General features: G+C 36.6%; 1 protein-coding gene across 1 annotated transcript; it reads left to right on the top strand.

Annotated features, from left to right (window-relative positions):
* The first annotated feature begins 1,553 nt into the window (after positions 1-1,553).
* On the top strand, positions 1,554-12,329 carry si:dkey-3d4.3 (tip elongation aberrant protein 1). Its single transcript, XM_046845243.1, has 8 exons — positions 1,554-2,079; positions 4,590-4,787; positions 4,880-4,962; positions 5,128-5,206; positions 5,397-5,443; positions 6,863-6,983; positions 9,317-9,497; positions 10,675-12,329. Exons 2-8 carry the CDS (start codon positions 4,625-4,627, stop codon positions 11,243-11,245), a joined length of 1,245 nt encoding a protein of 414 aa, XP_046701199.1. The 5' UTR covers positions 1,554-2,079; positions 4,590-4,624; the 3' UTR covers positions 11,246-12,329.
* Positions 12,330-12,572: the final 243 nt, after the last annotated feature.

The following is a 12,572-nucleotide window of genomic DNA, read 5'->3' as shown; positions in this document are numbered from 1 at the left end:
CATTATTTAAGTTAAATAAAGTGCACTGAAATGTCATATCGCCATTCCTGGAAAGTTGTTCCTGATTTTATCTTTAAATCTACTGTCAATTCCAATTTCTATTATTTACTATTAGACATTTCAAAGAATTCTGTGCTAATTATTCTACTTTTATACCTGTGAAAAGTATCTACAATATAAGAGGCAACAGATGTTTGTTGATAATATTTTCAGGTAGTATTTTCATTAGTTCAGAGCCACTTACTTCACTGGACGAGCCAAAAGTGTTTAGTTTGTATAACAGCACTGGGACTCCCACTGACTCCAGTAATGTTAGTTTGTTTGTTTATTGTTCTTTAAATGCCATGCCGAAATCAATGGCTATTGTCATGGCAGGTTCAATGTTGATAGGATGAGACATCACAGCAATAGTTAAATGAAGTCCTTAATTTTAATACAGTATTTTCTTTAAATCATTGCGAAATCCCCTATATACATTCTTTCTGAGTAAAATCTCTGTCTTATGTCGTTTGAGTATTACAATCCATTATTATATGTTTAATTATCATGTCTGCTTTACAGAGGTCACATGATGGGGGTTTTACACTGTTTAACATTAAAGCATGTGTGAGTCTCATGTGTCCATTATGGCATCTTGTGTACATGGCCTTGCTATAGCTGTATTTAAAACTAAAGTTGAGTGATAGTCATTAATTTATAGCAGACTTGATGTAATGTAGCTTGCCATCAGTGCATTGCCAATTTTTAAGATAATTTATTGGTTTGAGGAAAAATATTTATGTTTAAGATTTTTTCTGTACAGTAATGTTGGCAAAAACTTTTTTGGACATGTTGCAATACAATACAAACAATTATCAAAACAATACATAATAAAAAAAAAGGTACAATTTAATTGACTATAATCTTTTAATAAATTACAGCTCTGTAGATTACATTAAGGGAAGCCATGTCCACTGGATACTCCTTTAGCATGGAAGTACAGCGTATTGAGCAGTAGCCTATTTATTTTATGTCCAAAAATGAATATTTGTTTATTATTTATAAAGTTATTAAATGAACCGTGCAGCCTGTGGCCTCATACCTACAATCACAGGTGTGACAATATTCTAAATTAAACTAATAGTATAGAAAATGTTTAGCAAAAATGTGATTTTTCTAATAAGACTGTCATTTTGAATAATGTAAAGATTTTAGGAGTCGTACATATTTTTCTGTTTTGTACTTTGTACAGTCCCCTTTTTATTACCTTCAGCACGAGTCAAGGGGAAATATTATAGATTAAAGATTAGGTGTGTTAAAGTTCACTTCATAATGACAAAATAGTCATTTCCAATTCATTTTGACTAATTAGAAAAAAGAACCTAAATATGAAGTTAATGTTTTACATTAATCCGACTTTACATTAAAAGCATAGCCCCGCCCACTCGCCTGTTTTCCCAAAAGCCCAATGCAGGTAGGTATGGAAATGCTTTTGTTGTTTAGTTATTTTTCCCAGGGAGTTACATCATTTGGCTCTTCTTACCAACACGACTCCTAAATGGCTCATTGTTATTTTGTCTTAAATCGGACCAACCGTGCTTCACTCTCAAGCACGTAAACCGCTGAAAAGCGTTTTTTCGCCACGTATAGCGTCCAATTCGAAAAATCCACGCCCAGATTAACGGCGTGGCCTGTATTTTCGAAGGAATCGTATAAGCGAGTCGACTCTCAGTCTTCACTTAAAAGAGCCGGTTTGATGAGTCGACTCGTTTGCAAAGGAAAGAGTTTAACACGGAAAGCGAACTGAAGCGAAAGATTAACTTAATGGGAGCAAAACAAACAGTTGAGTTATACTCAGTGCTCAGAGTGAAAGGGTTTGTGTTAGCACGGTATTTTAGTTAATCGGAGACTTAGCAGTGTGTTTCCTGTCACATGATCTCCGCCGATAGCTCTAAATTAGTTGGATGAGTAAACCCTGTGCTGAAGTAGCGGTAATTGCTAGCTAGTAGCCGCAAGGAATGTCGTCGGTGCGATAACGGTCACACCCGGCTGGCTTCAAAAACGTGTGTTCTGGACCGGAGATCTTCTTCAACTGCCCAGGCAAGTCTTTTACTGCCTTAAACTAGTGTCCACCCCCTGAACTTTCCGACACCACCGTTTTCCACGGACGGGCGGTTTGGGGGTTTGGGGGTTTGGGGTGGTTACGTATATGACGATAATATGTATATAACACTATTATACATATTACGTCATTATTAATTTAATCGTTGCAAAATAGTGAAATCGTTACATAACTCCTCATTATACAGAATCAGTGCGAGCTTCATTTATCGATGCATTAAAAAAACTGAAACATGTGGTGGATATTGACACAGGCGGAAGTTGTTATCTTTCTGAATTATTTTACAATGAAAATAAAGTAGATAGAAAAGGTTTTGGATCTTTGTGGGGCCCTGGTTCCAAATAATACACAGCCGCTCAAACGGGGTGAAAGTGAAAGCTGAAGGCACAGACACCACAAACACCTCCTTTCAAACTAAACTCCTAGAAGTTAGCAGTGTGTATTTGCACACCAAGTGGTTTTTCCCGGTAATTCTTAATCTACCTATGAAGGGGGGGAATAAAAAATAATAATATATATAGATAGATATATAATTTTTTTTTTTAAACAATATATTTTTAGTGAGGTCTAGTGGTATTAGTCTATTTGACTGGTTCCCCTTTAATGTAGTTGTTTAATCCAAACCTTAACACAAAAACAAGCAGGTCTGTAAATAACCTGAATTAAAAAATTATTGTCAGAGTAATGTTCATAAATAGACAAATCATAAATAGGGTTTATTAAATAAAAGTCTATACACAGACTTCCTTGGACACCAAAATTAATCTGAGAACCCTTGGGATATAATTAGCCTGACACACCTATACAGCACTGTTAGGGGTCATTCACTTTTTCAATGCGATATTAGGTTTTGGGAGATAGATAGAGAGATAGATAGATATATATTATATTATAAAATATTATATTATATTATAATCATATACTGTTCACATGCTGTTTTGCACACCTCAGTTGCTACTCTTGATGTTTTTGCACAACATTGTGTTTGCTTTATAAGTACGCTCTTGTTTATAGATCTCTTTTGCACCTTGTACCATATAAAATATTATACAGTAGGTTTACCAGGTTACACACGATGCACTTAATGTGGTGAGGACAACTTACTAGCTCTGTGTTCTGTTTTGTAGCTCTATGTTGTGTTATGTATCTCTATGTTGTTCTGGAGAAACCTTGTCTCATTTCACTGTGTACTGCATCAGGTTGAAATGACAAAATAAAAGCTTCTTGACTTGACTAATAATTTTTTTTTAAATACCATTTAATTTGTATAGCACTTCTAACAATGAGCATTGTCCCATAGCAGCTTTACAAAATGAAATAGAATGCGACTATATATTTTAACATCATAAATGAGTCCCTATATGTTTGTCCCTTACGAGCAAGTTTAGAAAAACTCGCCGAGATGTAAATTGGAAAAGAAAGTGAGAAATAGCCTGGAAAGGGAACCCATCCTCATGTGGGTAGAATCATTCTTCACATTTTCTCTACTGTATTTCTGTTATCATGAGATGAAAACACTCCTCTGTTCCATTAGAAGTGGACATGATTCACACGGTGGGTGCTGGACTGTTTGTGAGTCATAGCTGGGGGTGTGTAATTTATTTTTCTGAAGTGTAAAAATTTCACTCCAGCTTATCTTATCAAAGCTGTTGTAAGTTTTATGATGTCCGTCCTTATAGTTATTAGTCTGTTTGACTAGCCAATTAAAAAAAAATTAAGATGTAATCCAGATTACAGTATTTTATTATCAAGTAGGTCTCTGAAGAATCTCATCTTGGATGTAATATTTTGTTTGTAGAAAATGTAGAACCTCTAAATTAAAGCCAAAATGGTGTACATGTTTAAATGATTAACTTAAATATCGATTTTTGCATTTACACAATAATGTGTTGGTAGTGGGTATTTAATTCTTTAAACCTTTGGTGTTCTGTACAGTGTAATCCAGCAGTTTCATTATTTTTGTTAGCGACACCTCTTTATTAAAAAGTGCATAATTAATTCCACTGGATTGCAGTGCTCACGTGAGAGCCATGTATAGTCCCGGTTTAGCAACCCACTGAACGATTGAATATAGCATTATAGTGAATCATGTTTAATCTCTTCTTTCTGATATTGAGGCAAAAAAAAAAGCTCTTTATGAATGTTTCTACTTGATTATGCAAATGCAGTTAAATACATCAGTAATTAATGCATTTATAAAATGTTTAAAGAAGTAGTGTTACAGATACATGGATGTTCTTGAGTTACATTAAGTGTAGTTGGGGTGGGAGGTATCGCATAATCCTGTTTAACAATAGCAATAAGATTGCTTTAATGTTATCTAAACACATGACTGTATCTCACATGCCAGCTGATTGTATTACCTGTAATAAAGATTTGTAAGTACTGCCACAGCTGAAAGCCTTTTTGGGTGTGAACTGTTTTCTGTTCTTGTACAATATTTTCACATATTCCATATGTGGACTCTAAACAAACGTTTTTGTTCTAGGAATGATTGAACTTTGAAGCTCTCACAGGCCTAGTATGAGCACGAAGACCAGTTCCTGTCTGTGGACTCCTGTGCCTCAGATTTCTCCTGCACCATGTGACCGCTATAAACATGCTATTTGTGCTTACAATGGGAATGTGTATGTGCTCGGAGGTAGAGGGAAGCATTCGTTAAAAGACTTCTGGAAATACAATGTGTGTAAGTCATCGTTACTGCTCACACCATAAGATGCATTTTATGTTGGATAAAATGCTTGGTGAAATGAAATGAATATTTTTGTGAAATTTTAGTATGTAACAAGTGGTTGGAGTTGGACTGTGATAATGATAATGCACCTGATGAATTGGAGGAACACAGCATGGTCCCCCATCAGGTGATTTTAAATTATTATTATTAGTGTTGATTGTTGTATTAAGATGTAATGCTTTCTTATATTGTAGGTTAGAAGTGACTCAGTAAGTAAAATGATATATAATGGATAATGCATTGCTTTTACCCAAATTGTTTTTTTTGTTTTGTTTTGTTAATTCTTTCTCAGGGTGTCCTTTATGTTTTCGGAGGCTTGAGGGATTCGGCATATTCTGACTCAAAAACACCTCTTTGGTTGTTTGACACAGGTGATCCTAAATGAGCAAAAGAAACTGTCATGCATGAGTTATCAATATAAATTGTAATAAACCATTTGAAACATTTTAAAGTAAAAAAAACACACAGTACCACATTGTCCAGTCATGAATGTTTAATTATTTTTTTCACCCAGTCTCATACCTTTTCATTTTTACATCCAATTGCAATTGCTCTCTGCAGCCAAGGAGCTATGGTTTTACATAGAAGAACAAAGTCCACTTTCTCAGGTAAAAAAAAAAAAAAAAAAAAAAAAAAAACAAAACATCTGAAAGATATTCATAAGAAGTTAATAAAGATGCTTGCATAGTTAAATATGTGGCAGACTGGGAAAAATCTTTTATACTGTTAAATTCTTATCTTTTTAACTATATGACTTTATGAAAACTACAGACTTTCCTGAACTGCAATATTTGTTTTTACCTTTTGCATGTAATTACAACTAAAAGTTTAGCATTTGAAATTCTCGTTACCTTCAAAAGCAAATTACATTTAAAGGAGACAGGAAGATATCCAATATATCTTATTGACAAATGTTTGTGGACACTTGATCAAAAGATCCATATTATAATAATAACAACCATACATTTTATTTAGACACCTTTCAAAACACTCAGACACCATACAATTGAGTGCTAATCATAAAAACAAGACAAACAGCTGTTTAATTGTTCAAATTGATCAGAAAATGAAATGAAGATCTGTGCGTGCGCTTTGGGATGCAAGTATTAAAAATGTTAGAGGGAGCAAGATTATGAGGAGCTTTGAAAGTGAGAAGCAGGATCTTGTAGTCTTTTGGATATTTGACAGGAAGCCAGTGTAGATGATAAAGAACAGGAGAGATCTGCTCGATGGAGGAGGTTCTAGTAATTATACGCCAGCTGAGTTCTGGACCAATTGATGTTTATGAAGAAGTTTTGGAGGTAACCCAAATAGAAGTTGTGTGAGGTTAGTAAAGCATGTACAAGATTAGCTGTAGAATTGGATGTAAGGAATGGACGAAGACAAGCGATGTTCCGTAGACGGAAGTACACAGACCGAGTAATACTGTTCATGTGCTTTTCAAAAGACAATGTACTATCAAGGATGTCACCCAGACTCTTAACCTGGGAAGCTGAAGAGATTATAAAATTATCTATTCCACATTCAGTCCCCATGCTGTTACAATGCACTTCACTATTTTGGGAAGATAATCCACTAGAGCTTGGAGATGTGTGTTTTAGCAACTAAACCATTAGGAAACTCAGGTACTGAAGTAGGGCGAGGAGGCCTGTGGTCCAATCAGCATTCCAGTTCATCTCAAATGTGCTCAATAGGGTTAAGGTCAGAGCTGTATGGCAGGACATTCAAGATCTTAACTGCCATCCCATTCAAAACATATCTCATGGAACTGGCTTTGTGCACAGGGGCATTGTCATCCTGGAACAAGTTTGGGTCTCCTAGTTTAAGTGAAAGGGAAAATTTTCATACTACAGCATCCAAAGACTACAAGACATACAATTGTATGCCTCCATCTTTGTGGGAACAGTTTATGGGAAGAACCACGTTTGCCTGGAAAAGTCAGGTGTCCACATACTTTTGTTCAAATAATGTATTTTCTAACACGTTAAAGATTTTGAGTAAATAAGCCTGCTCTATTTATTTCCTAGAATGTGGTGCCAGCCAACAAGAAAGGACACAGTGCTGTCGTGTTGAGATCCTGCATGTTCATTTATGGTGGATACATTGACATGCGCGGGGCATCACAGGAATTCTGGAGATTTGATATGGGTTAGTATTATTAGGTTACAAGAAGAAACGTGAACAAAAATCAAACTATGAGATAAATGGTTTGAATTTGAGCATGTGACTGTCGATATGCTTGGAGCCAAACTCTCCCACACCAAAATGAGTAATGATTCTCATTTCCAAATTCGCACGAACCACTTGTCTGCGATAGTGCTGATGCTTATGAGAAAGCATGTAAAGACCATACAAATTATGAATTAATAAAAATGTGGGGCTCCTAATCCTATTTTACACTGGACATATACAGTGAGGAAAATAAGTATTTGAACACCCTGCTATTTTGCAAGTTCTCCCACTTAGAAATCATGGAGGGGTCTGAAATTGTCATCGCAGGTGCATGTCCACTGTGAGAGACATAATCTAAAAAAAAATTATCCAGAAATCACAATGTATAATTTTTTTAAACTATTTATTTGTATGATACAGCTGCAAATAAGTATTTGAACACCTGAGAAAGTCAATGTTAATATTTGGTACAGTAGCCTTTGTTTGCAATTACAGAGGTCAAATGTTTCCTGTAGTTTTTACCAGGTTTGCACAAACTGCAGGAGGGATTTTGGCCCACTCCTCCACACAGATCTTCTCTAGATCAGTCAGGTTTCTGGCCTGTCGCTAAGAAACACGGAGTTTGAGCTCCCTCCAAAGATTCTCTATTGGGTTTAGGTCTGGAGACGGGCTAGGCCATGCCAGAACCTTGATATGCTTTTCCTTGGTTATCCTGGCTGTGTGCTTTGGGTCATTGTCATGTTGGAAGACCCAGCCTCGACCCATCTTCAATGCTCTAAAAGAGGGAAGGAGGTTGTTCCCCAAAATCTTGCAATACATGGCCCCGGTCATCCTCTCCTTAATACAGTGCAGTCTCCCTGTCCCATGTGCAGAAAAACACCCCCAAATCATGATGCTACCACCCCCATGCTTCACATGGTGTTTTTGGGCTGGTACTCATTATTCTTCTTTCTCCAAACACGTTTAGTGGAATTATGACCCAAAAGTTCTATTTTGGTCTCATCTGACCACATGACTTTCTCCCATGACTCCTCTGGATCATCCAAATGGTCATTGGCAAACTTAAGACGTGCCTGGACATGTACTGGTTTAAGCAGGGGAACCTTCCGTGCCATGCATGATTTCAAACCATGTCGTCTTGGTGTATTACCAACAGTAACCTTGGAAACGGTGGTCCCAGCTCCTTTCAGGTCATTGACCAGCTCCTCCCATGTAGTTCTGGGCTGATTTCTCACCTTCCTTAGGATCATTGAGACCCCACGAGGTGAGATCTTGCTTGGAGCCCCAGTCCGAGGGAGATTGACAGTCATATTTAGCTTCTTCCATTTTCTAATGATTGCTCCAACAGTAGACCTTTTTTTCACCAAGCTGCTTGGCAATTTCCCCGTAGCCCTTTCCAGCCTTGTGGAGGTGTACAATTTTGGCTCTAGTGTCTTTGGACAGCTCTTTTGGTCTTGGCCATGTTAGTAGTTGGATTCTTACTGATTGTATTGGGTGGACAGGGGTCTTATGCAGCTAACAACCTCAAACAGGTGCATCCAATTTAGGATAATAAATGTAGCAGAGGTGGACTGTTTAAAGGCAGACTAACAGGTCTTTGAGGGTCAGAATTCTAGCTGATAGACAGGTGTTCAAATACTTATTTGCAGCTGTATCATACAAATAAATAGTTTAAAAATCATATATTGTGATTTCTGGATTTTTTTTTTTTTTTAGATTATGTCTCTCACAGTGGACATGCACCTACGATGACAATTTCAGACCCTTCCATGATTTCTAAGTGGGAGAACTTGCAAAATAGCAGGGTATTCAAATACTTATTTTCTTCCCTGTAATATATAATGAGTAGTCACAGTTTCTACCACTGTAGCTGCTGGGAAAATCCAGCCTCTTGTAACATTACTTTAAAATACATGAGCGCACCATTTATTTGGAAATTCATAAAAAATAAAAATAAAAAAAACCCTTCTTGAATCATTTTGGTAATAAATAATAAACAAAACCAAGTGTTTCCAAACATTTTGCAGTATACTTGGTTTTATAACTCGGGGACAATTTAGTGCACAAACATTGAGCCAGACATTATTTCTCAAAAGTTTAGTCATTAGTAACTGTGAAATATGAGTCAACTGTTCTCTTGTGCCTTCAGCTGCAGTAATGACAATTTCACACCCAGCAGATGAGATAAACAACTAGTAGACAAGATGATATTCAAATTATGATACCCAACATTCTATTGCAGCTGCCATGTTAAATGCCTGCTTTTTGCATACAATTACACTGAATGTGACCTTGTGTCTGTGTGTAAGACTCCAGGTTGTGGTCAATTTTGAGTATTCCACAAGTGGGTCCTGGACCTCGGCATAGCCACTCTGCCATAACCCACCAAGATTATATGTACCTGTATGGTGGTTTGCAAGGTCTGAAGGAGCAGAGGGACCTGTGGAGATGGAGCTATCACAGTCAAACTTGGACCTGCATCAGAACCACGTAAGAAAATCATATGATCATCCTCAATAATAGCTAAAAATATTCCTGTGTGCAAATGAGTTCAACAGAAAAATCATGTATATTATAGTTGAAGGCAAAATGGTACCAATGATTTAGTTTTAATAATAAAAAGTTCTGACAATGAGAATTTGCTAGTGTTTTGCTCATTTTATATGTCTAATCTAGCATTTTGTACTGATTATTACAATTAGCAAACGTACATTAGTAAACAAAGTGATTGTTTAAACAAAGGAAGTTAAAACTGGCTAGATTTCATCATTTTATTGACTGCTTGATTTAGGATAAGCAAAGTATTTTAGTAAGGTTATCCACTAAGTGCAATGGTACAATGATAAGATGAAGTAAGAGAACTTAAAAGTAGGTGTCAGAGCTTGATAATAATGAGTGTAGTGGTGGGTTTTTTTTTTTCCTTCTTGAAAATTACAGTTTGTGTTGAGTGTAATTGTTGGCTACTGTTCACTGTTATATGTTTAGTTGGTAGATCATATTCATTACTGATATTTGCATTACTTTGATATAAAGATCTAAAACCGATATGCACTATATGGACAAACGTTTGTGGACACCTGTAAATAAGATTTGTATGTGCTTTTTTTTTAACAGCCCATTTTACATTTAACCTCTTATAATAACCTTAGATTTTTCTGAAAAGATGTTCCATTAGATTATAGAATGTGGCTGTAGCAATTCTGCTCAATAGGCAGCAAGGACATTCGTAAAATTAGTTACCGATGTATGGTGAGGAGTGCAGTCAGCGTTCTAATTCATCCCAGAGATGTCCAGAAGGGATTAGGTCAGAGCTCTATATCAAGCAATTCAAGATCTTCCACTCCAACCCATATCTTCATTGAGGCTTTGCTTTTTTTCCAAATAAATCCTATAAAATTGGGATCCTCCAACTTTGTGGTAACAGAACCACAAATTGCTGAAAATGTCAGGTGGCCCAATGCTATTGTCCATATAGTGTATCTCATGACTAAACACATGGCACATGCTAAAACCTCCTGTACATATATTACTGGACATAATTTAATTATTTTTTGAAAATCATTGTAATAGTCATATTCCATTGGAAAGCATGCAGCACTGTAACACTGTAATACAAATAAGATTATGTTTAACATTTGATTTTCTGCCTCTTTGCTTAAATGTGCAGCTCAGGACCCTCTAAACTGATGGGCCATGCTGCTGTGGTGTACAAGGGCAGCATGCTGCTGTTTGGTGGGGGAGAGGCCCCGACTGCTCCCACAAACTGCCTGTGGTGTCTCAATCTTACCACACTCATGTGGGAGAGGCTGCCTTCATTGCATGGATCCACTGCTCCATGCCGGATTCACCACCGCTGTGTTGGTCTTGGCCCTAAATTCCAGCCTAGACCACCAAATAATACCACTAGCATTGAACTTTCCATAACAAAAAGCAAGGACAACACATTTAGACCCTTCAAGAACAAGTGTTTCCCCTCCAGACCCTTAAAATTGCAACCTGAGGAGGACATAGAGCTTCAGAATTTGCATCTTGGCTTAAAAAGCACTAAGGTATATGGGAACTGCCTTACCTTTGAAAACCATGTTACTCAAGAGAGCAGGGATGATGAGCATTCTGAAAATGAAACTGAGGACCCTGTGGAGGTTCCAATGCCTGACTTGCTACTTGTATTGGGAGGTAAACCTCTAAAAGAACAAGCTGCCATTTCAGTATGGCAAATGACTATGGGAGATAGCTGAGAGTGAGTGAAATGTTTTATACCAGCAAATGCTACTTTTCTCAAAGAGAAAAAAAGAAATTCTTTAACTTTCCTACACGAGGACATACACTGTATAGACACAAGTATTGACACACCTGACATTTACAGCCAAATGGGGTTTTACTCAAACTGTTTTTACACAGTTGAAGGTGCACAATGTTATAGGGTGTTTATAGGGTAGCATTACATTTTCCCTTCACTTGAACTAGGAGACAAAAAACTGTTCCAGGATGAAAATGCTCCTGGGCACAATTCGAACTTCATGAAAATATGGTTTACATTGATTGGAGTCAAAGATCTTGAGTAGCCTGCTATACATCTCTGCTCTCAACCCTATTGAAGACTTTAGGGTTGATTTGGAACACTGACTGCACCACAGGCCGAATTAACCCTGTATCATTTACTGCAGTAATTTAATAGTGCCTTTATGGCTGAATGAAATCTTCATAGAACCAGACTCCAAAATCAAGTTGAAAACCTTCTCTCTTCTAGAGAATGATTATAACTTCACATGGGACTAAATATGGAATTTTAAAAAGCACAAATGTAATCTTATGGTCACGTTTATTAATATAGGGTACTTATCATACTTTGTGTACATCATATGGCTCAAACACTAGTGACTGTTATTTACAAAGCTGATTTAAGGTGTGTGTGTGTGTGTGTGTGTGTGTGTGTGTGTGTGTGTGTGTGTGTGTGTGTGTGTGAGAGAGAGAGAGAGAGAGAGAGAGAGAGAGAGAGAGAGAGAGAAATGGGGAGATCTTAATATTTATATTATTTACTCCCAGCCTTTAACTTTTGTCTGTGTTGTACATTATACTTATTTATGAAGCCAGTGTAGTATGATCACACTCCTTCATAATTTCATATTCATTTACATCCAGGGCCAAGTTAGCAGAGCCAATCCACCTACTGATGTGTGTTTTGTGGCTATGGGAGAAAATTCAGTGTATATGCATATTTGCGCAACATATTCCTTTTGCTCAACAGGTTCCCTTGTTTATTTTATTTTATTTTTTTAGATTTTTTTTTTCTTACAATAATAAAGATGCACTCATTCAGTATGTTTACACTGTAATTAGATAACATTTGTATATTATGAATGGGGTTTTTTGTGCATTAAGATGGAACTGTTTTTAACACAAGCTACATAAATTAGAACCGAGTAATCTAAAGTTGTAAAGTTTGTATCTTGATTAAGTCAATGTTGAGAGAGACAAAAATGTTTTGATAATTAGAGCATACTACAGATGAACAAGAGATGGCGCCACTGCACCAAAGCAAAATAGAAGCCCTGCATGAAACAG

The sequence above is a fragment of the Silurus meridionalis genome, chromosome 3 (genome assembly GCF_014805685.1).
Source record: "Silurus meridionalis isolate SWU-2019-XX chromosome 3, ASM1480568v1, whole genome shotgun sequence".
In the NCBI taxonomy this organism is placed as follows: Eukaryota; Metazoa; Chordata; class Actinopteri; order Siluriformes; family Siluridae; genus Silurus; species Silurus meridionalis.
The sequence above is the reverse complement of the archived record's forward strand: the minus strand, read 5'-3'. Positions and strand labels throughout refer to the sequence as shown.